Source organism: Herpailurus yagouaroundi, unplaced genomic scaffold (genome assembly GCF_014898765.1).
Source record: "Herpailurus yagouaroundi ecotype Mexico unplaced genomic scaffold, PumYag 191, whole genome shotgun sequence".
NCBI lineage: Eukaryota > Metazoa > Chordata > Mammalia > Carnivora > Felidae > Herpailurus > Herpailurus yagouaroundi.
In genome coordinates, this window is record NW_024412422.1 from 9,876,279 (window position 1) to 9,904,103 (window position 27,825).

At 53.7% G+C, this 27,825-nt stretch overlaps 2 protein-coding genes across 2 annotated transcripts in view; one reads left to right on the plus strand and one right to left on the minus strand.

Annotated features, from left to right (window-relative positions):
- The window catches only part of TPCN1 (two pore segment channel 1), a gene marked incomplete at its 3' end in the record, with an annotated part of 58,184 nt that extends 32,036 nt beyond the window's left edge, over positions 1-26,148 (minus strand). Inside the window, exons 1-2 of the mRNA XM_040443466.1 lie at positions 25,987-26,148; positions 22,723-22,956 (exon numbers count right to left, since the gene is read on the minus strand). Coding sequence (XP_040299400.1) covers positions 22,723-22,834 — 112 coding nt within the window. The remainder of the gene's footprint in view (positions 1-22,722; positions 22,957-25,986) is intronic.
- Positions 26,149-26,409: 261 nt separating this feature from the next.
- The window catches only part of DRC10 (dynein regulatory complex subunit 10), a 24,661-nt gene continuing 23,245 nt past the window's right edge, over positions 26,410-27,825 (plus strand). Inside the window, exon 1 of the mRNA XM_040443825.1 lies at positions 26,410-26,620. The gene's annotated coding sequence lies outside the window, so the exon portion shown is untranslated. The remainder of the gene's footprint in view (positions 26,621-27,825) is intronic.

Here is a 27,825-nt window from a genome sequence, read left to right on the forward strand (position 1 = left end):
TTTTGAGAGAGAGAGAGAGAGAGAGAGAGAGAGAGAGAGAGCACGTGTGTGCGTGCACTGGCGCGCCAGTGGGGAGGGGCAGAGAGAGAGAGAACCCCAGGCAGGCTCTGGGGTGCCAGCGTAGAGCCCGACTCAGGGCTCGACTCCCACGAACTGTGAGATCGTGACCTGAGTCGAAATCAAGAGTCGGATTGCCCAACCAACTGAGCGCCCCCTTGAGTAAAACTATTTTAAATCAACAACTGCGTAGTTCATCCACCCGTCTGTTTGATGGGCGTCGCCAGGGGCGGAGGACGGTGCTGGGCGCTGGGCGCTGGGCCCTGGGCAGGGACTGGAGGTACCTGGATGGCCCCGGAGGCAGCAAGTGCCCCATCACCACGGGGCCTCGACAAGAGGTTCCACAGCCATCCCACCCCAAACGTGGGGATGTTTCAACAGAAAGGAGGTTCCTCCGGCAAGTGGCGATTTGGACTAGCTCCCCTCGCGATTCCCAGCATCTATGTATTCACAGGTACATAGACACTCCGAGGGGACAGGCAGATAGGGGCAGGTGGCCTTAAAAACAACTCAAATTCATGAGCTTCCCATGAGGCAGAGCCCAGCCGCCTGGACCTGGCTGGTTACCAACAGCCTTCCACAAATACCGCCTGGCTGCACGGATGGGGTCACAGCGTCTTTTAGCACCCAGATTCCTGCCCCTCCCCTGATGAACCGCAGCCCCACGGACCTACATAGCCCAGGGCTCAGCAACTCCACTTCTGCCCAAATAACAAACTTAGGCACGTCCAGAGCGGATTCCCTGTGCCAGGCGCCCTTCTGAACACCTCACATACATATTAACTTCATCCTCACGACCTGCCATTACTGTCCCCATTTTACGGACAAGGCAACGAACGGAAGTGAGTTTGAGGAGGATTGCTGTGGGGTTTCCCAGCACAGATTTTTGGATACTTTCTGTTGCTAATCTCAGAAAGAATGACTGTCAGGTCTGGAATGGATGGCAGAGACCACTTAATTCAATGCCCACCTTTCAGAGGTGGGCAACTGGGGAGCCAGGGACGGGGTGGGAGAGCCAAGTCGAGCACTTGGGCTTCCCGGCTCATCTAGAGGCTTCCTCAACACAAACGCTGATCACTCATCCTTCACCAGAGACATGTGGCGGGTGGCTCCGTGCCCACTGGGCACGCGGCTGTGAGACCCATCAAAGAGAAGAGCTGGGCCTCGCACAGACCGCCATTCCCGTGGGCCGGAGCTCTTAGGATGCCCAGGGGGGCCGGGAGTGACTGACGGACAGGCAGAGGGTCTTGGTAGGGGGTGACAGGAGAATCTTTTCCTGGACCTAACGTGCTGAACGGAGCAGCCACACCCATACGAATCCCAGGGCAGGAGGCTCCTCGAGAGTCAGGAGGTTCACCCCTCATACGCCCTTCATTCATCCTGCTGAATGACCCCCAGACACTGGCTGTGCCTGGACCATGAGATCCCACAGCTTACCCCCTGCCACCCCCTGCCATGGCCCGAACCACCTCTTTCCCGGGGAAGCACAACCCCTTCTGCTGACTGGGCTCCCTACTTCCCACCCTGCCCCTGTCTAGTCTCTACACCGAAGAAGTCCTCTGTGTGTGTGTGTGTGTGTGTGTGTGTGTGTGTGTGTGTGTATTTTAAGTAAACTTTATAGTTCAGTATAACAATAATCTTTTAAAAACTTAAACCAGATGGTATCCCTTCTCTGCCCCAAATAGACCACAGCAGCCAGCTCCCGAGAAAATGCTGAAGTTCTTCCCTGGATTAAAACGGCCTATGAGGCCATGGGTGGCTCAGTTAGTTAAGCATCTGACCCTGGATTTTGGCTCAAGTCACGATCTCATGGTTTGTGAGTTCGAACCCCGAGGTGGGCCCTGTGCTGACAGTGAGGAGCCTGCTTGGGATTCTCTCCCCCTCTGCCCCTTGCTCACGCTTCTCTCTCTCAAAAAATAAACTTAAAAAAATAAATAAATGAAAGAAAATGGCCTACGAGACCAAGATCTCTCACCCCACCCACCCTCTCGCTCCTCAGGACCTTTGCACTTCCTGTTCCCTCTGTCCTCCCCGGGCTTCTCGCATCTTTGGAAGTCACATCACTGGCACCCCCTGTCCTCATGCTGCTCTGGGCTTCCTCCTGGGGCTGCATCGCCACCCGGCAGGGCATTTATTTACTTGTTGGCCTGTTTAGTGCCTGTTTCCCTGCCTGGAATGGCAGCTCCACGAAGACAGGGACTTTTGTCTTGTGGTGTCCCCAGAACCCAGGACAGTGCTGGGCATGATGTATGAGTGCTCAACAAACATATCCGAAGTGAAGTGAAATGATGCTTTTCCTTGAAGATTCCAGGAAGCAGGGTCCCAGGCCAGTGGCTGGAGGGCAGGGCCCAGGAGGAATGCACAGAGTAGGCTCCCTCAGGAGGGCAGTGGGGGTGCCTGAGGGTGTTAAGGGGCACCAACTTGATCTCTCGTGTTTTCTAAAAATCATTCTTCTAAGACTTTGCTGGAGAGTCACTATTTTGTATGAGTAATTCAGGGCAGAACCTTAGAAAGAAAGGGAAAAATGGGACTAGCAGAGCCAAGAAAGAAGTCTCCCCTCCAGGGCGGACTTTGTTCTAACCATTCAACCTGGTGTTTGCGCAACACAGAGAACTTGGCTTGCTTACTAGGTCCCCAAAGGCAAAGCCCCACAGCTCGTTTGTGGCGCTTATACTCGGGGAGGGCTGAAAGGCCCTCGGGGCTACAGGGCTTTTCAAGAAAGCCATGGGGGATTTCACGGAGCCCCCTTCACACCTGGCTCCAAGGGCTGGGCAGCACATTTAGAGATTATATTAGAGATTACAGAAAGGGCGCAAATGGAAGGCAGGGAGCCTCTGGCTTCTCCTGTTCAGTTTATAAGCAGCCCTCACGCAGAGGGGGCGGCCCTGAGGCCAAGTCCAGAGGGATTTTCAGTGCACCGCACAGCAAATGAGGGCGGGGGGCGGGGGCGGGGTGCTGGGGCACCACGTGGGTCCTAATTCCCTGCCTCCAAATGCTGCTTCCCACTTCCTAGGTTGGAAAAGTGGCCACACAGGGGCGATGGAAATGCTCCAAATCCCAAGTGCTTTATTGCCGCAGCATAAGGCATGCTCAAAGGCTCAGCAGCTTCCGAGAGCGGCAGGACAATTATCGTCCATAAAGGAGAGGAAGGCAGGGGTGCAGGGGGCAGGTGAGCAGCGACAGAGTCGAGGAGGCAGCCAAGCCCGGGGACGCAGACTGTGGGCCTATAGTTCCAACAGTGGGGTATCTGGGGGCACAAGGCCCTGCTTGCTGGGGAACAGACACCCCAGTGGGCTTCCTTAGGAAACCGGGAACTGAGAGGTGGTGCAGGGACTCCTAGTTGCCTTGACTGGTCACCGGGGCACGAAGTGCCAGGGATAACGTGTTCCCATGTCCTGGCTAAAGCCTACACATCGTGCCCACTGGGTCTGCCGCGGATCGCCTGCCTGGGGAGCCTCAGGCCCCAGTGGCTGTAAGCAGCCAGCTGCCCTGGCCACCTACTCCTGCCCACCCGGGCCGAATCTGCCCCCACGCCTCCAGGTGAATGGCTGGTGCTCCCGTGAGTGCCCTCTGCAAGAGGAGAGTCCTGGATAACAAAGCAGTCAGGGGGCCTCTCACCACAACACCCCAGGTCCAGCCCAATCCCGGGGGCCGGGATGGCCTCTCACACAGAGGATTATTAGAGACCTCACGAGAATCAACACGTGAGACCTCAGTCTTGGGCACTGGCCTCACCCGGAGCACGGTGGGCTCTTCCTGGAGAGCTGGAAAGGTAAGGTCAAGGCATACCGCAAGGGCCCAGCTGGTGGAGACGAGATGACCTCACCACGGGGCTGTCGGGAATCTGGCCCTCTACCACCTCCTCCAGGAAGGCAGTGGCTGGCCCTCGCCTCTGCATGTCTGTTTTCCTGGGAGGCGGCTGGGCTGGAAGCGGGAGGGAAGAAGGGGAAAGACACGTAGCAGGTGCAGGAGGGTGGGAGGAGCCTCCACCCTGCCCAGGCCCTCCCAGCAAGCCAGCTTCTCCGTTGGCCCCCAGGAGGTTTCTAGAAGGGCCGGAGGAAGCTGGCCAGGAACATTCTTGGCAAAACCAAGAAGGTCACATTCTGTGCCTCCGGGGAAAGTTCCCCGAAGGGAAACATTTCGTCCCACACTTCTGCTGCCCTGGGCAGAGAGCTCTCATGCGGAAACCAGGCGGGCGGGCGGCAGCCTCTTCAGGCCAGCAGACCTCAGCCACGGAAGATTTATGCAACACCTGACCCTTAACTACCCTCCCTGAACCTTGGCAATCAGCCCCAGGGAGGTGAACAGAAAAATCACTGGCAGGAGGAGGGGAAGGAGCTGAAAGAAAAGGCCCAACGGGCAGGCATTAGGATACGAAACACCAGTAACAAAACACTGACTCCAAGTAGGAGAGAAGTTCCCCATACAGAGGACAGGCCGACAAGCGAGGATATGACCTGTTTGCACAGATGGTAACGCTTCCTCCACGCTGATGTAACAGGGCCCAGACGCTCCCTGCAAAACAGCTGGCTGCTTTGCATGCAGCCTCTGAAATGACCCTGCGGGGAATCCAAGGTTTCCGTTCGCTGGAGCACAGCGTGCGGCAGCATCCTGGTGGTGCCGGGTAAATAGAAACAGCTTCCATATGCCGCCATAAAGCTGCACCAGGGAGGAGACGGAAGGAGCCCACAGGAGGGGAGGGCTTCTATGTCCCAACCCCCACCCAGCAAGGGCAGGGTCGGCACAGGCGGGGTAAAGCCACTGCGACCTTCCTCTGGGGCCTAGACAAAGAGGTCGCCTCTGAGCTCCTGGACGGGAGAGGATGCCAGGCCGTGACCGCTTCCAGGCAGGTTTACACGGGGGAGGGACTCCAGCCCCATTCAATCCTTGCTCCTGTCCCCCCTCCTCTTACATGTCCACAACCTCGCCCATTCTCAAACACACACACCGTCCGCATCCTCTTCGAGATAAAACACCCAGGTTCACTCCCGACGGTGCCCCTCCCCTCCCCCGGTTCACCATCGGGAGTCCCCGGAGCCTCAGTTTCTTCAGCCATTAGCTGGGACTGGGGCCAACCAAGCTCCGGGCATCACAGAGACAAATGTGAATACCCACAGAGCACCCGGAGCCCTCCGGAAACCGGTGCCCGCCAGAATGAACAACGAGCAATCGCCCGACCGTTCACCAGTTGTCACTGAGAGCCCCACTCCATGGGAAAAAGCTCGAAGAGAAGAGGAAAATAAACCAGAGTGACACTGATGAGTTTTCCGGGCATAGCGCTGCCACCCGGCTTCTGCGCTGGCTGGCTCTTCAAAGCCCCCCAGATAAAAATCGAGCAAAAGGCCCAATGCTGCAAGAAAGCAGAGTGCACATCTCCTTTGCTCAGGCCTTCCCTTTCTGCTGACTGGCTGCAAGATGGCGAGGGGAGGCAGACCCATGTTGCAGCGCACGCTAGTCGGGACCGCAAACCCGGGCAGGGCCCCGGGCAGATAGACCGACTCCGGAAAGGCAAGAGCTGGCACAGAGCCAGCCTAGCTGAATCACTGGCCTCAAGCCCGAAACCCGTCCTGCCAAAGGCTCAGGCCAGAGGAGGAAAGGGAAAACAAAAGGCTCAACTAGGCCAGTACTATGGGTCATGCACTGTTCTAGAAGGAGAGACCCTGGTTTGGAAGAGGCCAGGGTAATGCCCTGTGCTACCTCTAACTTTGTTTCCGGCCAGCTGACAGGGACCTACGGGATTCCCTGTAATACATGAGCTCAGCACAGAAGGGCCTTGAACTGGCAGGGGAAATGGCTAGAGGGTTGAGAGCAGCGGCTGGGACACTGAGTGCCTCTTAATACTTTAGGGTAGTGATCACCGCCCCAGGTGCCCACCCTCAACTGGCTACACAGGGCCCCTGGCATCCTGAGGTTGCAAACACAACTCTCCAGGCTTCATTCGTCATGTCGTGATTTGGGGGAGAGCGAGGGAGGGTGAAACCTTAAAAGGCTGGCCTTCTTGACACAAACAACCATGGTTTAATTGAAGGACACATTTATGCAGCACCTACTGTATACCAGGCATGGTGCCAGGCGTTGGATTCGAAAAAGTCAAACCCTGTACTTTGTCCTCATGAGGCCCACAATCAGGAGGCAAAAGAAGGAAAGTGATCCTGTGCAATAAAGCCATTTCTTACTTACAACAGCCTAGAAAAGGATGTCACAGCTACCTTCCACGGGGGCTAGTGGGCAGAGGCGGGGGCGGGGGGATTCACGGGTGATGCCTGGGCCACTTCTGAAGGATGAAGGATGAAGGAGGTTCACAAGGTGGATGGGGGTGTGGTGAGGGGAACACTCCAGAAACAGGAAAGGTCATGCATAAAGCTCAGAGAAGCAAACAGCAGGGCGTGTCTGGGAGACCGCAGAGGGTTCAGGGATCTTGAGGCTGACACGGGCAGAGACAAGGCGGGAGCCGCGCGAGGGCCATCCACCACATTAGGGAGACGGAACCCGAGCCCCCGGGTCCCAAAGGGAAGCACTCTGACCAGGTGCACCAACCAGAAGTCTGCGGGGAAGCGGTTGTCTTGGGCAGCATCATAACCCCATCTACAAACCAGTGCACGGCGAAACTGCAAGTTCGCTCTCCCAGGGGAGCACAGTGAGCGCACCTGTGTAGGGCAGGTGCCTGGCCAGGAGGCACCAAGCTCACTTCCACCGTCGAAGGCTCCTCACCACCCTGGTCTCGCGACTCCTGCACATCCCCCGCCACCCCTCCTGCCAAGGCAGAGAGAGAACCGTGGCTGCCGGACGCCCGCAGGTAATCTCTTGGGGAGGCAGGATGGCATTTCTCCTTCCTCCGTCCGTGAACTTCAAGACTTGGCTTGCAATTCTACTCCCTGCCCCTGTGTCACTGGCTTCATTGAAACGAAGGGCTTTCGCCGGAACGGATCACTCACCGAAAAGTACTTACTGAGCACCTACCATGCACAAAGTGCTTCAGGTGCCTTGAAAAGAAATGTTGTAAGGTCTGTGCACACGTCAAAGGCCCCTCGCTTCACACACACACACACACACACACACACACACACACACAGTCTGCAAGCCCCACTGTTTACCCAACGAGGAGTGCAGCACCTGTGCGAACATCTGTCCTGCATTCACTCAGAAGCATCAGAAATGCTAATTGTGTGTGAACTGCACAGGGACAGGGAAGGAGCTGTGGAAGAACAAATGGGGATGAGAGGCATTTTTCACTGCACGCTGGCACCCCCGGAGCCCCTGCAAGAGGCCAACAGACAAGTGGCGCGCAGGGGACGAGTCTGGCTGTGAGACCCACTCTCCGCATCAGCTGACGGTCCGCTCAGCACAGATCAGAGGTCTGCACCAGCCCCTGCCCAGGAGCACCCAGGGGGCTGGCTGGACCCGGCCTGCACAAACCCTGGCCTCACCCCAGCATCTGGATCATCTGTGGTTGCCGGCGGTTCTGCTCAGAAGAGTGAGGCGGCCGGGGGCACAGGCCCGCTGGGGAGGTGACAGTGGTTGGAAGGCGACAGCCTGCAGAGAGCTTGAGCCCTGAGGCGTGCCACTGTCCAGGGGCCCGGGCTTGTCTGGCTACTGCTGCTCCCAGAGGACTGTGAGAGCCTGCACCGTCCGTGGGCAGCCCCTGTGCTCAGCCTCTGCTTCCTGTTTTCCTCAGTCTCCCTTCCTGCCACGTGGGGAAGCAGCCAAAAAGAAGCATCACAGACAAGCATACAATGGCGGGGCACGTGCATGACACAGTCAGTCAAGCGTCCGGCTCTTGGTTTTGGCTCAGGTCACGATCTCACTGTTCACGAGTTCGAGCCCCATGTCGGGCTCTGCACCGACAGCGCGAAGCCTGCTTGGGATCTCTCTCCCTCTCTCTCTCTCTCTCTCTCTCTCTGCCCCTCCCCTGCTCATGTCCTCCCTCTCTTTCACTCTCTCTCTCAAAATAAATAAAGAAACTTTAAAAGTATATATTAGAAAAAGGAAGAAACATACAAGGGCAACCAAGAAGCCAAGCTAACAAGTAGCAAGAGACAGAGCTGCTTGAATTAAATTATCCCTGCAGCGCGCCCAGGATGGTGGTCAAGGGAGTAAACGTATTATTCCCCCGTTTACCATGGGTACCATGGGTAAGAAAGCGCAAACAAACCAGCTAACGTTCCTTAAGAGGAAGGCAGAGATTTTAATAAGAGAAGACCACGTTCAAGCTCTCAGTCCAGAGTCCTTCAGCTGCCTACTCAGGGCTCAGGAAGGGGCAACATGGCTACTGTGTTGAAACTGAAACCCTGATACTTCATCATGACTTAGGGCTTCCACTCACCGAGCTGGTCCTAGGAGATGTCGTGTGGAATTTCCCACTTAATCTTTACGTCCACCCTGAATGCAGTTATTCTTATCCCCCCTTCTACAGGAGGAGAAGAAAGTGAGGGAGAAAGTGGTGAAGTTCCTCATCGGAGTCTCCAAGGCCACCAGCAGGCGATGCCGGAATTTCAACCCCATCCTTTGCTATAGACTGAGACGCTCTGAAGAAACAGTAGACGGGACATGTGCCAGCAGATAAGATCGCCCACCCAACACACACACATTTCTAGCGACCTGCGAGTTCTCCAGGCCACCCCCCTCTCCAGACTGGTGAGTCTCTGTGTACCTTGGGCCAGTGTTTGATCTCTAAACCGAAACAGCACAAAATAACCTACAATAACACCAAACAGGGCAACTGGCCTGGAGGCGGAGTGGACTTTGGTACCGATCGGATCTGAGCCCTGTCGAGGCGACCAGACTGGCCCCGGGGTGCACCATAAAAGCTGTGATTGCAGACGACAAGGCAAGCCAGCCAAGTGCGAACAGCCGAGCCCGCAAGAAGAGGGCACCCTCGAGAGTCACAGAGAGAAGACATCACGCTTGTCCGACGACCACCCACAAGTGAAAGCCAACACATCCGGCTGCTTGGAGGGGCTCCAAGCCATTAGCCTGCACTGAGCACAACCACTCTGCCCGAGCTGATTTTCAGCAAGAGCTAAAGGAATGAAAAAAAAAAAAAATCTTTTTTTAAATAAAAACCCGATCTAACAAAAAGAGAGATTAGCAAGAGAAAAAGGCAGCCTTTTCCTCTTGCTAAAGGTGGGGTGGTGGGGCGAGGTGTGGGAAGGTGGGAGCTGAGCACCCGGGGCCTCCGTGACAATTATGGGACGTGTGGGCTCCTGGAGAACTGGGAAGGTGTTAAGAAGCAGAGACCTGGGGCGCCTGGGTGGCTTGGTCGGTTAAGCGTCTGACTTCAGCTCAGGTCACGATCTCGCAGTCTGTGAGTTCGAGCCCCGCATCAGGCTCTGTGCTGACTGCTCATAGCCTGGAGCCTGTTTCAGATTCTGTGTCTCCCTCTCTCTCTGCCCCTCCCCTGTTCATGCTCTATCTCTGTCTCAAAAATAAATAAATGTTAAAAAAAAAAAATTTAAAAAAAGCAGAGACCTAACCGTCCAAAAAGCTGGCTATTCCCAGGGGCGGCGGGGGTGGGGCCCTGCCTAGACTATTTCTGGCCTGTCACATGTGTTTGCGTCTCCTTGTCACCCCAGATGGCTCCAGGAGCCGGTTACACTGTGACCCGCGGAGTCACCTGGGGCCTTGGGTGTTCTCCGAACCTGGTGAGTCACTTCCAGATAGGCTACTTGACATCTGTTTATGAAGCGCCCAGAGTATGTGCAGAAAAGACACGGTCTTTGCCTTTGCAAAACTTGTACTACTAGAAAGAGGCACAGTTGTATACATCAGCACCCACAACAACAGCACCCACCCAGACGTTACACTGAGTCGGGCACTCCGCCTTCCTGCCCGGTCCACCCCAGCCACCTCAAATGGGCATCCGGAGACACTCGAAAGAAATCCACTAACAGGTTAATCCCTGATTGGAAGGAACGTGGTTTATAAAACCCAGCTCGGCACTGGATGACCTAAGGGGTATTAATCATACTACGAAAGGAAGCTTTGCCAAACTCGGCCCTCTTGCCCATATTTTAAATTATCTACTTCACCAAAATCCCATTTTCTCACAATCTTTAGGAATCCATCATGGCACAAAGCAAACCGCGACTCAGTACAGAAGACATTAATCAAATCTATCACATGCAGGTGCCGGGGAGGGAGCGGGCCTCTGGGCGCAGGGAGCAGAGAATGAGGTGCACACAGCATATTCAGAGAATGAGAGGGTGTGGACAGGCGGCCACTACCCTAACCGATTAGGGAGGCTTGCGGAAGGCCGTGTGGAAGAACGGGACAAAGGTCTTCAGCCGGTGGAAAGCCGGAGTGGGAAGAGGTCAGAAGCAAGAGACAGCAGCCCATGGGAGGTTGGGGAGTGAAAAGTGGTTCAAATAACAAAATGAATGAGACTATATGAGTGGGGCCATGCTGTAAGACTTCTGATCATTGGTTCTGATTTCCGGGGTGGAGGAAAAGAACGGAGGCCAGTCAGCCAGGAGTGTAACCGAGACGAAATTTCTCATGGCCTGGAAAGCGCTGGGGCAGCTGCCAGAGGCTGGGGGCAGGCAGGCAGGGAAGGTGGGTCAGAGCATCTGCTTTTCAAGGGCTTCGTCTTTCACTTGACCCAAGAACTTGGCCTACCCTTCACGGAGTGAGCGGGCGTAAGTTGACGGTTTCCTTCTCTACACTGGGAGGCGAGTGAAACTTTCAAGGCCGCTAGGGCCTAGGCAGAGAAGCACACGCGGGGGCAAGGTCGGAGAGCAGAGGCGGCAGGGGTCTGCGATGAAGGCAGACCTACCTGCCCGAGCGCCCACCCGGCGGAACGAACGGGCCCCACTCCTTCATGCCTCCAACTGCGCGTCTGCAAAACGGGGATGCGTACCATCGCTGCCCACGGGCCGCTAGGCTAAACCAGTTAGAAACGTTATTACACACAACCTTTCCAACCACAATCCACTATCACAGCACTTGCTGCCTCTAATGAGAGAGCATCAACACCGGCTGGGGCGGGGGGAGACACTCTTCATGGCAGCATAAAGGACCCTGATTTGCAGCTAGTGGATCCACCGTGGGGCCAGGGAGCGGGGGGTGGAACCCAGAGCGCGCACGGAGGGAGAGGTTTGCAAGTGCGGCTCCATATGCCGGCTGAAGCCACCAAACCTTCACTTTGGAGAATCCCCAGACATAACGGAGTCTTTCATGGAAATAGAAACCCCTAAATTGTGCCTAAAAAAAAAAAAAAAAGACACTGCTTCTACAATATTATGTTCCATGCTTGCTTTTATAGCTAAAATACACAGAGATAAAAAAGATATATATATATACACACACATATATAGGGGCACCTGGGTGGCTCAGTCGGTTGGGCCTCCATCTCTGGCTCAGGTCTCGATCTCGTGGTTCGTGAGTTTGAGCCCCACGTCAGGCTCTGTGCCGACAGCTCAGAGCCTGGAGCCTGCTTTGGATGCTGTGTCTCCTCTCTCTGCCCCTCCCCCACTCACACTGTCTCTTTCAAAGATAAACATTGAAAAAATTTTTAAAAATGTGTATATATATATATATATATATATATATACACACATATATATATACATGTATTTTTTAAATTTGCAATCCAAATACCCCAGTTGTATGCAAGATATCACTTCCTCAGTACACAAAGGGTGGTTATAAGGACAGAATCCAACCCTCCTTTTCTCCACGGAGGGGAAAAAGCTTTCTTTCCACATAAAAGCTTTCTCGTGAAGGGGGACAGAGTTAGATCTAGCTTCCTGGCTGAGCCAACTGAGAACTTCCTGATCAACCCTCGATTACAATGGATTGTTGAGGGGGTCCTGTCAGTGCTATGGAACAAAGCAGAAACTTATCTGCCGGATACAGCTGGACACCATGCCTTTTCCAATCAGGAGAGTAGGTCCTTTCTGATCGTAAGGGCTTGGCGTGGTGGGGCTAGGAAAGGCATGGGGTGGGGGGGCGGGGGGCCCCAGGGCATAGCAGAATATACTCATCCCGATCTCACTCTTCCTTCACGAACTCCTTGCCCTTTTGTCAGACCCCGTCCCTGATGTTTCTAGAAGGCCCTCACCTATGCCCCAGGGCAGGGGACCCTGGGCGAGTACTCCTCAGTTCTATTTTGTCCAGATGTTTCCTGAGTGCCTAGCACGAGGCAGGCACAGCGCTGAGCCTCAGGACTGCGGATGACCCGGCCCCGGGGAAGTCCAGAAAAAAAATGCCAAACCTGGCTCCTGCCGCTACAGAATATCCTGGGAGTCTGTCTCCTCTCCATGCACCGCCCAATCTCCAGGAACAAAAGTCACTGCTATCCGGGGCTCACCCACCTCAGGGTTTCTAAGGAAGGATATCACGGTGGCTGGAGAAGGCGTCCAGAGTTGGCAAGAGGTCAGAGGAAAGAGGTTTTGTCATCATGTCACCAAACACACATAGTAGCTCCTGTGCCCAAGTTCACAAACTCCTGCTGTTGGCATTCTAGGCTCTCCATAAAAGGGGTCTGCCTGCTCTGACCCAAATAATAATGGCCAACATCCAGCAGGTGCTCAATCCGGCGTAAGCCAGGCACTGTGCTAATCGCCTGATATGTGCCATCTCGTTTAACCCACGGCCGTAAACAGCAGAGCCCATTCAAACTCAGGTGGTTTGAGAGCCTATACTCTTTTTTCTTTTCTTTTTTTTAACATTTATTTATCTTTGAGAGACAGAAAGAGACAGCACGAGCCAGAGAGGGGCAGAGAGAGAACGAGACACAGAATCCGAAGCAGCCTCCAGGCTCCGAGCAAGCTGTCAGCACAGAGCCTGACGCGGGGCTCGAACCCACGAACAGTGAGGTCATGACCTGACCCTAAGTCGGACGCTCAACCGACTGAGCCACCCAGGTGCCCCCGAGAGCCTATACGCTTAACTATGGCCCACATCCGATGCGCCCCTAGCGTGCTGGCCTCTGGCCTGCACACGTCCTTCCCTCTGCCCGCACCACTGCCCCTGCCCGTCTCCCCAGCATCCCCGATGCCACCTGTCCCCAAATGCCACCTGGCCACAGGCCCGTCTGCTACTCCCCTAGATGACTCTCCGCTGTCATTTGCTCTCTTGACTCCTGCCACGGTGTCGCTGCCGCGGTAACCTACCATCGAAATTTACTCCAAAGGCAACAAACCCAAACACCTACAGGCCCCAGGTGGGTAACAAACCCAGGAAGCCGGGGTGTGTGAGGCCACGGGGGCTGTGTGCTCATTCTGTGACCAAGCATAATGGCTGCTTGATCACGCCACCCCTGGAAACCGTTCAGGCCGAACAAAACAGGTCCCACCGTGTCCCTGGGCTGCCACCATGTTAGCCAGTCTCCACACCCAGCGCCAGCCACTCTCCACAGGGCGGCCTGAGTGAATTCTCCGACAACGCCCCTGAAACGTGACCGCGTCACTCCCCGGCCAGAAGCACCCTCTCGGGCTTCTCCATCACCCAGGATGAGGCCCCAACTCCTGAGGTGGACGGGGAGAGACCTGTAAGATCTGGAGACAGTCTGTCCTCCCCACCCTCCAGCCCAAGCACTTCCCATACGCACCCACTCCGACACCTGCGGGCCTCTGCCCCCTGTTCCCTTCCTCTGGAACGGTCTCCCCCCCGCCCCCTCGCCGCTCTTACACTAGCTATTCAACTGTTACTTTATTTTTTAATATTTACTTTTGAGAGAGAAGAGAAAGACAGAGCATGAATGGGGGAGGGCCAGAGAGAGAGGGGGGGACACAGAATCTGAAACAGGCTCCAGGCTCCGAGCGGTCAGCCCAGAGCCCGACGCGGGGCTCGAACCCACGGACCGTGAGATCGTGACCTGAGCTGAAGTCGGAAACTTAAAACAACTGAGCCACCCAGAGGCCCCTTCACTGTTACTTTTTTTTTTTTTTTCCTAATGTCTAACACCGGCCTGAATCTTTATTATACATCTCAAAGTCAAAGCCAAAAAAAAAAAAAAATTCCCAGCCCCAGTTTGGAGCAAATAGCTAAGAACAGAGAAGACGGTCTTAAAGTTGGACAGAATGCAAATGAAGAGAAAGAAAGGAAAACGGGCCCCCCAGCCGAGAGTTCCAAGAACTGCAACCCAGAGGGAGGAAAGTATAAACAGAAGAGGAAGACAAAGGGGTTTGTAGGAGATGCGCCCACCTGCTCTGCCCTCTCATCCATATGTGCCCGGCCTGGCACGTCCGCCCCCAAGCTCCGGCCTCCATTCCACAGACGGATGAAATCTGGGCTTTCTTTAGGCAAATCACATGGAAGCAGAGAACGAAATCCCCAGGGCCTTTCCAATTCCCACTGAATGCCACCCAAAGGTCAAGAATACTTCATGGGCCGTAGTTCCTTGGTCGGTTTTATACTGTTTCCTTATTTTGAAGTACTTTGTTCTGAACACGAAGCCAAGGCTGAACTCGTGTGTTCCAGCTCAGAGGTCATAAAGCAGCAGCCCAGTGACCAGGTTGTATTCGGCCGGCTGTGTTTAAGAAATAAGAACGAGTTACCAATATTTAAAAATCAGAAGACTTCCAGGGTGCCTGGACGGTTCAGTCAGTTACACATCTGACTTCAGCTCGTCACGATCTCATGGCTCGTGAGTTCAAGCCCCGTGTCCGGCTCTGTGCTGACAGCTCAGAGCCTGGAGCCTTGCTTCGGATTCTGCGTCTCCCTCTCTCTCTGCCCCTCTCCCGTGCTCACTCTGTTTCTCTTTCACAAAAATAAACACTAAAAAAAGGTTTTTTTAAATAATAAAAATAGAAATCATAAGACTTCCGATTAAAAATGTAGGTTTGGACTTCTCCTGCAACACTGGAAAATGTGGTAACAACCTGCCTGTGATCCTGCGTGGCAGTGAGTGACCAGAGTAAAGGGGCAGCCGCCCTTTACACAGCAGCACACAGACTCCCCAGTGTGCCCGAGGCCTACAGGGCTCCAGGCCAGCTGAGCTCTCAGGCCCTATCCTATGAGGACAATTCAGCTGAACCAGACCCTCATGAGGTTCGAGAAGAGGAAGAACCACACATTTTTACAGCTAGATAAGTCCTTCCCACAAAGAGCAAACAAGGCAAGAGGGACCCCAGTGCCAAAGAGAGCCCAAATTCCAATGACCTAACTCAGTTATCCAGTCCAAGGAGCATTCTCCAGGGAGGGCCGGATGTGGGGTCCCCTGCCCCTGGAACTGTGACCTAAGGGGATCGCCCTCCTTACTGAGTCTCATTGAGTCTCATGCTCCAAAGCTGGCCTTTCCTTTGTCCTTCCTGTCTACTTCCCCAATATTGACTCCTAAGTTCTCAATTTCAGCCCAACCACCAGGATGTAAAATTGAGCCCAATGCCTGTGCACAGGAAGAGCGGAGGAACAGCAAATGTGGAGGAGAAAGCCACAGTTTTCTACGGGGTAGAGTCGTGAGTGTCCTTCGTGGTCTGGTTTTTCACTTGCCCACATTTTCTGGTCCCCTGTGATGATCCAATACAACTTGTACGATGAAACCCCATCGGCTGGGCTATTTTTTTTTTTTTTTATTCATGTTTGAGAGGCAGAGAGAGACACTGTGAGCAGGAGAGGGTCAGAGAGAGAAAGGGAGACACAGAATCCGAAGCAGGCTCCAGGCTCTGAACTGTCAGCACAGAGCCCGACGCAGGGCTGGAACCCACGAACCACGAGATCATGACCTGAGCTGAAGTCGGACGCTTAACCGACTGAGCCACCCAGGTGCCCCAGCTATGAAAAGGAGCTCCAGGTACGAAACTCCAATTTAGAATACCATGTCTTATAGGAAATAAAAGTTAAAAAACAAAAAAACAAGATAAAGACAGAAACCAGCTTCCTTTTGGGAAAGAGAATTCAGCCTAAAATGCTCCCTCCTGCACAGAGTTCACTTCGTGGCATGTGGCACATCAGTTAAGAGCCTGAGTCTGGAGTCAGAAGACCTGCGTTCGATGCCGCCGGCACTTCTTGGCTGCATGACCTCGGGTACGTTTCAACCTCCAAGAGCATCAGTTTGCTCTCCTGCTGACGAGGATCCTGCAAGCGCTGGGAGCACCATGATGGACAGCACAAGCGGAGTGCTCCCGGACACTGCCTGGCACATGGGAGGGGCTCAATACCCGAGAGCCGTTACCAGAAGGGAAGGAGTTAAGAAATGTCCAAATCAAGGAGTTTACCCCAGCAAAGGGAGAACGGAGAGCTGCCTTGTGGGCTCCCCGAACGCAAAGATGGGATGGGGGCAGTCTGGGGACTGGCATCCCTCTCAGAGCTTCCTCTCAAGAGCCCGGGTTCCCTTCGAAGGTGGCCCCAGGGAGAGCACCGCACCCGGAAACCACCAGAGACATGCTGCTGTGAGCCATCGGTGCCCTCCCGGGTGCCCTCCCTGACTCGGAGGCTGAGAAGCTGACGGCTCTGGCTCACGGAGCTCCGGAGCAAACGTGAACTCAGACCTCCCCAAGGCGATGGGTACAGAGCGGGGCTCTCCAGCTCGCACCCAGCTGCCACCGCGCCATTTCGACGCGGCTGCTCTCTGCGGGCGGAGGGGAGAGATGGCATCTCATGGCAGGGGGGCCCGAGGCAACAGACAGGATCCCCCACGAAGACCGGGAGGGCTGAGGAAGTAAAAGGCTTCAAGTCTGGGTTAGATGGCTGCAACCCAGCATGCCGGGCGCTTGCTCATTTTAATTGGTGCCTCCGCCGGCCCGGTGACACCCGGCATTCTGCCTCGGCGAGGCCCCAAGAAAGCCAAATGCCCAGGCTCCCTGGGAGGCCGTGAAAATCTAATTGCTGCTTGGTCTCCAGCTGCCATGCTGCCTCCGCTTCCTGGCTTGCCGGCGGCCACCCGCTGTGCCAGGAGCGAGGCAAACAGGATTCAGATCCTGGCCTGGGTTCAGGACCCCTATATTCCACAGAAGAAGCCCCGTCTCTGGCCACGACAGTAACGCCTGCCTATGACTAGCCGAACACTCACCACGGGCGGCACACACGTGATCTCACCAAATGCCCCCCAGCAACCCTCCTGGGAGATGCTAGCATGAGCCCACTCCACAGATGAGGAGACTGAGGCTCAGAGAGGCTGAGATCCCTATTCAGGTAGGAGTGGAAGCCTGGAGCTTGACTCTCCGGAGCCCACGTGCTTAACCAGGCCACCATCCGGGGTATCACGGGTGACGAAAGCTACACGGGTCCTCTGGGCTGCATTCACTCTTTTTGGCAAGATGCTGGAGACGCTTGGTCAGGGAAAGAACCGTGGGCACAGATTTCTGTTGATGGAGAGCCCACCTTGGGGGTGATCATCCTCGGGCGGACAGCCCCCACTGCTCTCTCCCAGCTCATCCTGGCTACACCTGCCCCCAGGCCAACAGCTCTGGCCCACCTTGCCTGAACAAAGACTGTGGAAAAGGAGCCAAGGGTGCCACATGTTGGCCCATGTGGTGGGTGGGGGGAAGGGGGTGCACCTGGAGACAGGGGAGCAGTGGTCCTCTACGTTGCTAGACCTCACACCGAGTTAGGCAACTCCTGATGGCATGCCAGGCATCAGGGTGAAGGAGGAAGACGGGGCTCCTCTGCTCTGTCACCTTAGGCCTTATCCCTGCATGGCCTGTCACCTGGAAACCATGGGCCACCAGCACCGAAGTAGCCTAGGAAGGAGCGCCTGGCTGGCTCAGTCAGTAGAGCATGCGGCTCTTGATCTCAGGGTCGTGAGTTCGAGCCCCACGTTGGGTGTAGAGATTGCTAAAATAAATAAACTTAAAAAAAAACAAACAAACCCCAAAGTAGCTCATGAGACTAAGTGTGTCAGCCTCTCCCCTCGACCCTAATCCTTCTTACACCCAGAGAAAGCAGCGAGTACAGGCCCATCTTAGGCAGCTGTTGGGTTAAAAGGCAATGAGAAGGCAAAAGGTGAGTGTGACCAGAATTCCTTGGAAAATCCTTTGTATTGCCCACGGCGTTCACCCTCTACGGTCTAATGGCGGCCTAGACCGCTGCCTGATACACAATGCAGACCATGAGCTATTTCTAAACCACGCTGTCACACGTCAGCCCCACTGACCATGTTCAAGGTTATTCCTAATTTCCAAGCTTTAAATACCTCTGCTTATACCTGCCTCCTTTATCAACCTGACATCTTCTGCCTGTGAGTCATTCGTTAGCATTTCGGCAGCCGCTCTTACAGCCCAGAGAGATGTCTGAATCTTGGATAAAATCCATTCTTGCCCACAAAGGGAAGAAAAAAATCCCAACCCTCCAATTCCCTGCAGGGATAATATTCCAGCATAGGCCATCCCTAGCACAGGGTCAAAGGTCACAGGCAGCACAGCCAGGCTCCTGCATGGGAGGAGGAAAGGAAAAGGAAAGGAGTGTTATACAGGCCGAACTGTGTCCCTCTAAAATTCCTATTTTTTTTTTTTTGTTGTGTTTTGTTTTTTTACATTTATTTATTTATTTTTGACAGAGAGAGACAGAGCACAAGCGGCGGAGGGGCAGAGAGAGAAGGAGACACAGAATCTGAAACAGGCTCCAGGCTCTGAGCTGGCAGCACAGAGCCCGACGCGGGGCTCGAACCCACAAAACGCGAGATCATGACCCGAGCCGAAGTCGGACGCTCAACCGACTGAGCCACCCAGGTGCCTCTAAAATTCCTATGTTGAAGTACTAACCCCCAGGACCCCAGAGTGTGGCTGTGTTTGGAGACGGAGCTTTGAAAGCAGTAATTAAGGTAAAATGAGGTCATATGGCTGGGCCTTAAGCCAATCTGACTGGTGTCCTTGTAAGAATAGATTAGGACACAGACACACAGACTCGGGGACAAACATGTGAGGACACAGTCAGAAGGCAGCTGTCTGCAGGTAAAGGAGAAGGGCCTCAGAGAAAAGCTGATCCTGCAGCGGACGAGATGTTGGACTTCCTTCCGGCCTCCAGAACAAGGTTCACGGCCTTAGAAAGCTGGCTTGGTTCTCAGTGGCTCATGCCCACGTAGCTGCCAACTCCGCTGAAGGCCTCCGTCTAAATCCTGCCAACTCCTTAATACCGAAAGGGTTTACATCAGCCACGGACTGGGTGTCGATGGTGGGAGCCTCTAGGACAATCGGCTGCACTGGGGAAAATGAGACTCTGAGTGCCGGTTAGGAGAAAAGGCAGGGGGAGATACCGCCCGCCTCTGACCAGGTCCCTGACACCACTCCCACGAGCTAGCGACAAGGCCCCAGAAAACCCAATTAGGTTTATTTCCACCATGAGCTGTTGAGTGCCTATGTACCGTAGGCATCGAGCTGGGTGATGCCAAGATGAATGGAACGCAGGGCCCAGCAGGTGATCAGACGGCTAAACAAGTCATTACCACGCAGTAAGCTACTTGTAATAGTGGGAGCCTCATCTAGACACCAAAGCAGGAAAGGGCAGTGAGTGATTAGCCCTGTCAGGAAGGGGAGGTCCGGAGAAGGCTTCGAAGAGACGGGAGTATCAGCAGGATCTCCAAGATAGAACTGGAAGCAAGCAACAATGGCAGCAAACCAGAGGCTGGGCAGAGTCACCAGCAAGGCAGAGCGGCTGAAGAACGCATGGGCCTTTCACAGAGCCCGAAGCGGCCTGACACTGTGGCAAAGGCAGGAAAATGGGACCATTCAGGCAAGAAGGCACCGGGGCACACAAGGCCGAGGGCGCTGGCTAAAGAGCTTGGCCCGCATCCCGTAGGGGTCGCCAAGGTCCTGGGGGGCTGCGAGCTCGGGAAAGTACCGGGTCCGATTTGTGGTTCAGACAGACTGTTCAGGACCACAGGGACGGGGGACTTTGGGGAGAAGGTCAATGCCAAAATCCAAGCATGAAACAACAAAGGCGTGAACTGAGGCGCAGCAGGTCTCCTCTGCAATCTCTTCTTTCCTCAGAGAGGCCCGACCGATTTGCCAGCGAGGCTTGGTGGGTTACACCCACCAGCTCTTGGAGGTTTGAGCAAATGATCTACTAAGAGGCTGAGAGGGGAAACTGAGGCACCAACACACTGCACGGAAAGTACAGTTTCCCTGGACCTTCCCTTTTTTATTTTTTTTAATGTTTTATTATTTGTTTTTGAAAGGGGGGGGTGGGGAGGGGCGGAAAGAGAGGAAGACACAGAATCGAAAGCAGGCTCCAGGCTCCCAGCTGTCAGCACAGAGCCTGACACGGGGCTTGAACCCACAAACCGCGAGATCATGACCTGAGCTAAAGTCAGGTGCTTAACCAACTAAGCCACCCAGGTGCCCCTATATTTCATTCTTCTTATACAGCCAAAAGGAGCCACCAACTTCACCAAGGTAAGAATAGCCTCACCAGGGGGCGCCTGCCTGGCTACATCGGTCGGCAGTCCGACTTCAGCTCAGGTCATGATCTCGAAGCTCCTGGGTTCAGGCCCCGCGACAGGCTCTGTGCTGACCGCTCGGAGCCTGGAGCCCGCTTCCGATTCTGTGTCTCCCTCTCTCTCTGCCCCTCTCCTGCTGGAGCACTGTCACGCTCGCTCTCTCTCTCTCTCTCAAATATAAATAAACATTAAAAAAAAAAAAAAAAAAAGAATAGCCTCGCCAGTGGCCCATCTAAGGTTGGTTTTATTGTCTACTTGGCCTATTTCCCACTCAAGCTCCGTCACTGGTTCCAAACCTGATCTTGACACAGAACTAGGTTGCTCTTCCCACTGATCCGCAGGAGAGCCGAACACCCCGGCCATCAGCTGACACTGTGCAAGGACTTAAAAGCGGCACCCACGACAATGACCAGGATTCCAATTTAGAATCCTGAGCTGGACTATTTCCAGAATGATCCACACCCTTAGCATGTCAACCACCCTCCCCTGTCGTCCATTCCCTTGTTGGCCATGGACGTGACCACCCCTTCGCTAGGGAGTATCCTACTTTCAAGCTGAGACGAGGTCACGTTCATTTACATCACTTTCTTCAAAGCACCTCACACAGGGTGTAGGGGCAGGTGTCAGAGGGGCGTTACCGCTTACTAGCTGTCTGACTTTGGACAAGTCACTTAACTTCTCTGAGGCTGTTTCTTCCTCTGTAAATCTGGAAAGTGACAACATGCTCATCTTGATGAGATTAATATATACAAATGCTAAGGGCCAGCACTCGCATTTGTCAAGGGCTTGTGATGGAAAAAAAGGAGAGGAAAAAAGGGAGAAGGAGGAGGAGGGGAGTCAGACAGTCCTGGGTTCAAATGTGACCTCAGCCACTTGCTTGGCTGTGTGACCCTGGGCATGTTATTTCACCTCTCTGACTCACAGTCTCCTCCTCCTTAAAATAGGAATAGTGCCTGTGCTACCAAAGGATCTTAGTTAAGATAACAGAGAAGAGGAGCTTTCACACTCAGCTTGCTAGCTCTAGGGCATCTAAGAAGTGAGCCTGAAATCAGAGCCACTGATTTCTCAGCCCTGAATGGCGCTTAGGGAAGAGATTGATAGTCTAACCTTCCTAGACCACCCAGATCTACCATGGGGGGGGGGGGGGGCGCGGAGTGAATTTGCAAGCAAGGAGAGGCCAGTTTACAGGGAGCCAGGCCTCCCGTCATACTCTCATCCACAGGAACAATGCTGTCCTTCATCATTTCCAAGGGGACGCTGCTGAGCTCCCTGCAACCTGACTGTGTTCTCTCTGGACAAAGGAGATGGAAGGGCCAGGCTCGTCTTTCCCGGGGCCCAAGTGTGTTCCCATGTGATCTGGAGGACAGCAACAGCCCTCTGTCCTGGCTCAGGAGCATGGCCAGCGGGCAGCACGTCCATTTGGTAAGGAGCTCCTAAAGCACTGACCCCTGACATCTCAGGACGCTCCACAAAACGAAAGTTTATTTTAAGCTCTCCCAGACACCAGGCCTGAGCATGCGAGGGAAATGGCTCTGGGACAAGGACCAGGAAGCTTTTTAAGGTCTCCCATTCTGCCAGAAACACAATTAAAATGTAAAAAATTTAAAGCTCGCCTCTCTTGGGCTCACTTCATGCCAGGCTCTGGTTTAGAGGAAGACACAGAGCAAAACCCCAAACCCTCAAATCAATGGATCACGACAAATGCTCGGCTCCTTCCTGCTTGTCCTGGGCAGCAGCAAGGGCCTGAGCACCCACGTGGAGAAGCACTCAACTCTGCTTTCCTGCCAAAGGTTTCGGGTTGGACAGAGGAGGCCAGGGTTGAAATCGGTGTCTTTCGCTTTTCTTTTTCCTTTTTTTTTTTTTTTCTTTTTTAAGTAGGCTTCACGCCCAGCACGGAGCCCAATACGGGGCTTGAACTGACAACCCTGAGATCAAAACCTGAGCTGAGATCAAGAGTCGGATGCCTCACCAACTGAGCCATCCAGGTGCCCCTGTTTCCTTTTTTAACAAGGAATGGGGCAGGGAAGTTAGCCAAAGGGCCAATTTGCCTGAGGTCCCCACCGAGCATCCACAAACAAAGCCAGGGTACCTCAAGTGCAAGGGGGGTAAGGCACTGAGGGAACGGAGAGCCCCGGGAGGGGAGGCTCCTCCCTGGAAGAATCCCTAAGCTGGAGGTGCAAGATTAGGACCCCACAGTCTCCTAGTACTTTCTGTGTCAGAACTCAGGGGTCAAATGCAAGGTCAGGCATTGGCATAGGTGCATCTATTACCAGACCACCAAGTCCACAACTCACCCCCTGAAACAGAAGAGGTGTGCCCCTCCCCCGGCAACCCCCTCCCCCCAGTCTTACTTCTGCGAGGCAGCTCCTCTTGGCCCAGGCCGTTGGAGGGAGCTAGTGGGGCACCGCCACCCTCATCCAAGGTCAGGATGAGGGGAACGTCGTCATCTAAACTCACAGCCATGTTCTCTTCTCCTGCAGCCCTCAGGATGCGATGTCCAGAGCTTTGAATAGTCTCTGCTTTGAGCTCTCGTTCAAAGCCACTGGCCCAGAGGTACTTCCCAGAAACTCCTCCATCAGAGGCATCTTCTAGGTTTCGGGGGGAGGGGGGTAAAAAGAGAAAAACAATTATTAAAATACAATCACTGATGAAAACATTCTGGAATCAGACAGTGGCAATGGTTGCATAACCATGCAAATGTACTAAAAAGTACAGAATTGTACCCTTTAAAATGGTGGATTTTTTTATGGTATGTGAATTCTATCTCAATAAAGGGTATTACAGGGGTGCCCGGTTGGCTCAGTCGGTTAAGCGTCCAACTTCAGCTCAGGTCATGATCTCATGGTTCGTGGGTTTGAGCCCCGCATCAGGCTCTGTGCAGCCTGGAGCCTGCTTCAGATTCTGTGTCTCTCTCTCTCTCTGCCCCTCCTCCGCTCCCTCTCTCTCTCTCTGCCCCTCCTCCGCTCCCTCTCTCTCTCTCAAAAATAAATAAACATTAAAAAAAAAAACTTTTTTTAAATAAAAAATAGAGTATTACAGTAATAGCATTAAAGTATGGCAGGGAACTGTGTAAGAACAAATACTAAAAATTTAAGCATAATTATGTTTGGAGATTGAGATTATGGCTAATATGTTCCACCACCTCCATCCCTCTTGACCCTTGTTTATGTGTTTTGTGAAGATTTTCGACTTAAAAAAAAAAAACCCATTAAAATAATAGTAGTTAATACTCATTGAGCATTTACTATGTACCAGGGGTTTTCTAGCAATTTTTAAGTAAAGCTGATTGAAACTTCATTAATAGTAAGTAGGATTTTCTTTTTAAGTTTATTTATTTTGAGAGAGAGAGAGCAAGCGGGGTAGGGGTGGGGGCAGGGGGGAGGCAGGTAGGGGAGAGAGAATCCCAAGCAGGCTCCCCACTGTCAGTGCAGAGCTGGACGCGGGGCTTGAACTCACAAAGGGTGAGATCGTGTCCTGAGCCGAAACCAAGAGCCGGACGCTTAACCGACTGAGCCACCCAGGAACCCCGCAAGTTTTAAACCCCGTACTAGCCCCCATTACAGAATGAGAGACTTCAGGCTCAGAGACATTAAGTGACTTGACCAAGAACCCACAGCTCGAAAGCCAAACTTTGAACTACACAGTCTGGCTCCGGACCGGTTATCCTAGCCACCACACTACAATTTCTCCCAGACCCAGCCTCGGTGTTTACACAGCACCTAGCTTCAAAGACGTGCAGAGTCAGCGTGCCAGATCACCCACACTTGCCCATATCATTCTTATATAAGCATTATTCTCCCAGATTTAGGTGTTTCAGGAGGAAGGAGACGAGCATTTTTTTAAATGACCTCGCGTCACACAGCAAATGGCGCTCATCCTGGACTCCCCATTTAGAACCCGCAGAACTAGCCTGTTGCGGTTTCCTATTTATACACATTCCCGCTTCCGCTGAGTGGGACCAAAAGCAAAGACTCAGCAGATCTGACGGCAGACCTTTGAACTTAAAGACAGCAGCAGGTTCCTTCCTCAAGCCGAGGCCTTCTGGGCCCCATCAAGTCTGTCTCCAAACTAAACCACTAAATGGCAAGCCGGCCACTTGCTTCTTTCACACGCCACCAGCAAAACCCTGGGCAAGTTCCTGGGCGTCAACATCTTCTTAAACTAGGCGGTGAAAGTGAACGCCATTGTATTTGTGAAGCCCGGAGCGCTCTGCCCAGCCAACTTCCTGTGCGACTTTTTTAAGTTTCCCCCAAACCCGGGGATTAATTTTGCTTGGAAACCTCAACAGTGGAGACGCAAGGGAGGAAATCCCAGATGAGACGCCGCCACTCGGGCAGTCTTACGCAGCGTGTGTTTTATTTGTTTTCTCTTCGGTTTAACTTTTCACCACAAGTATTTTCAAACATATTCGGAAATAGACCGAATATGTAAATGAGCTTCCTAGCATCCCTCGCGCAGCTTTGACAGTGATCAACGTTTTCTCATTCTCTCCCTGCCATTTACTTTGTAGGTGAGAGGATCTACCAACCTTCTCAACTCATCAAGAAGAGGTTTCTAAATTTTTTTTTTTTTATCATTGCTACCATAATGGCTAGAGGTTTTTATTTTAGCTGTTTAATATATGACTGCTTGCTAACAATGCATGCGGTATGTTAGTTCCGTGGCTCTCTACCAGGGTGATTTGGGCCCTCAGGGGACACCAGTAACATACGGAGACATTTTTGATTATCATAACTAGGGGGGAGGGGTGCTAGTAGGTAGAGGCCAGGGATGCTCCTAAACACCCACCCTGCAACGCACAGGCGAGACCTGCCACAACGGAGAAATATGTGGCTCCAATGTCAACAGTGCTGCTGTTGAGAAATCCTATTTAGCTAATATCCCCACTTCACAGATGGGGAAAACTGGGGCTCAGAGGGGCTAATTTAACCTGCCTTTTATAAGCAGGGAAGTGGTAAGAGCCCAGATTTCAACAGCTTAATTTCAGACTGTCTGAATGCGGGGGGCCCTCCCCACTCAACCATTACCATCTACCTCCCGGCAGAACCAAACCAGCAATTTGAATTCCAGCCCATCGTCTTGCAGAGAGGGGAAAAGTGAGGCCCAGAGGGGAGCAGGGACTGGCCCAAGGTCACACAGTGCAGGACTCCTGAGTCCCAGCCCAGTGCTCCTTCGGTGGGCTCTGCTCCTCCCTCTATAGCGGACCCAGTAAGGGTCATCCGTGGGGACAGGTCCCAGGAAAGCGGGCCAGCAGCCATCCAGACTCAGGCACGAGACCCTGCGGGTGGGGCGCCTGAGGGCGCCAGGGAGCTGAGCAGATGGCGGGGTCGGGTGGGGGACAAGGAATGCGGGCTCCAGCTCCACGTGCTCCCGGCTCTGGTCCGGGCCCCAACTTGGGGGTCGCCCCAGGAAGCCGGGAGCGAGGAGAGGGGGCGCCAAGCACCGGCCTGGGCTGGAGGGAGAAAAGCGCGGCGATGACTTCCCGAAGTCCCTCTGGGCCCGCCCTGCCCGCCTCCCACAGCCCAGAGCGCGGCGCAACCCCTTACTCCATGCCCTCTGACCCCTGGCCCCTGCCCTCTCCGTCAGGCCATCGCTCGCACCCCTCAGATTCTTACACGCGCCGCCCCAGCAACCCGGACCGCGCGCCGGGGTCCGCACCGTGCAGCCCAGCCCGCCGGCGCCGCCGCCGCCGCCGCCAAAGCCCCGAGCCTGGAGCTGTTGCAGCCGCCGCAGGCGCCGCCACTTCAGCCGCTGCCACCACGGCAGCTGCGCCAGCTCTCTCCTCCGCCGCTTACCGTCCCTTCAACCCCCCCGGCCCCGCCCCATTCCACCTCTTTGCCGCGGCCTATTGGCTACCCAGGCAGCATGATGAGCTCTGATTGGGCAAGCTTCACGTCCTTCCCCAGTTCTCGCCCGGGGCTGATGCAGGATCCCCTGCCCACCTCCTTGGGAAGAGGTGGGACAAAGAAGCTCCGCCCCTTTCCCCACCCACCCCACCCCCACCTTCCTCATTCAGCCCAACCCAGGGAGAGTCGCGGGCCTTTTCATTAGCGGAGGGTCAGAGAGGCGGTACTCCTGATTGGTCAGGCCTCAGGAGGTGGGGCGGATTGAGCGAAACAAGGAATGGAATGGTGAAAAAGAAAGTCAGTCAGACGCCGAGTCCCTCCTTCCGTGATTGGCGGGTAACCTAGCAACGCAGGTACAACGGAGGTAAGTAACTGCGTTGAGAAACCAGGGCGCTAGGAGCAGGTGAGTGACCCCGGTGGGGAAGGGCCGGGAATGAGCGGGAGATGGGGAATAGGATCCAGTCCGCTATCATTTGGTGCCTGAGGAATCAGTAGCCCGCACCGCGATGCTGTCCCTGCCCCAGAACCCTGCTCTCCAGCCCCTGCCTCTGTCCGGGCCTCCCTCTCCACTGCCTTCAAGGAGTACTGGGCATCTTCTGTGTCCTTGCTTCTACTCTGCCTCCCCGCTCACCATCTTCACATCCCCGCTTCCTCATCCTTAATACGTGGATGATACTAGTCAAGTGGAGTCACATCCTGGTTAACTAAGTTCAAGTCAAACATAGGTGATGGGGATGAGAGGGTAGTTTACAAGTTCCCTACCATTTCGCCCAAAGGCCATGCATTCCAGGATGAGCATGCAAATCATCTCACTTGGGTGTGTTCAGATTAGGTCCTTTCGATTATATCATTGTTTTCCTGTTGTGCTAACGACATAACTTAATTCCCATTCTTGTCCTTAAAATGTGATTTCGTTGTGCCTGCTTCATTCAAAGGGTTAGTTGTTAAGGATCAAACGAATCGAGGCAATGCAAAGCTTGGCATGGAGCTGAGCAACGTAGTAAGTGCTCAGCAAACAGGGGCAGGTTTTTTTCTTCCTAAAGCACGTTTGTCCATTTGTCTTCCTGCTTCAAATGGATCAGAGGGAGTCGTTTTGTTCCATATCTCAAATATTCATAAGTATTCACCCAGTGCCTACTACTGGGTGCTGGGGTACAGAAAACAGCAACAACAACAACAACAACGAAAACTATTTCCTCCATTCATGGAGCTTGTCTAGTGTGGGAGATAGTCATTAATCTAGTAAAAGTAAAAGTAAATGTAAAAGTGCACCTGTGGATGTGCATTTCTAGAACGGTGGAGCATGGAGGACGACAAATCCTTTCCTCAAAGAGCCACTGTAGCCCATCAATGGATAAATGGATTTAAAAAAAAAAAAAACACGCACAATGGAATATGATTCAGCCTGTAAGAGGGATGAAATTCTGATAAATGCTACAAGGACCATGGAGATCTAATGCTAGGTGAATATAAGCCAAGCACAAAAGGACAACTATGTATGATTCCGCTTATATAAGATACCTAGAATAGTCGAATTCATACAGACATAAAGAATAGCGGAACGAGGGGCGCCTGGGTGGCGCAGTCGGTTAAGCGTCCGACTTCAGC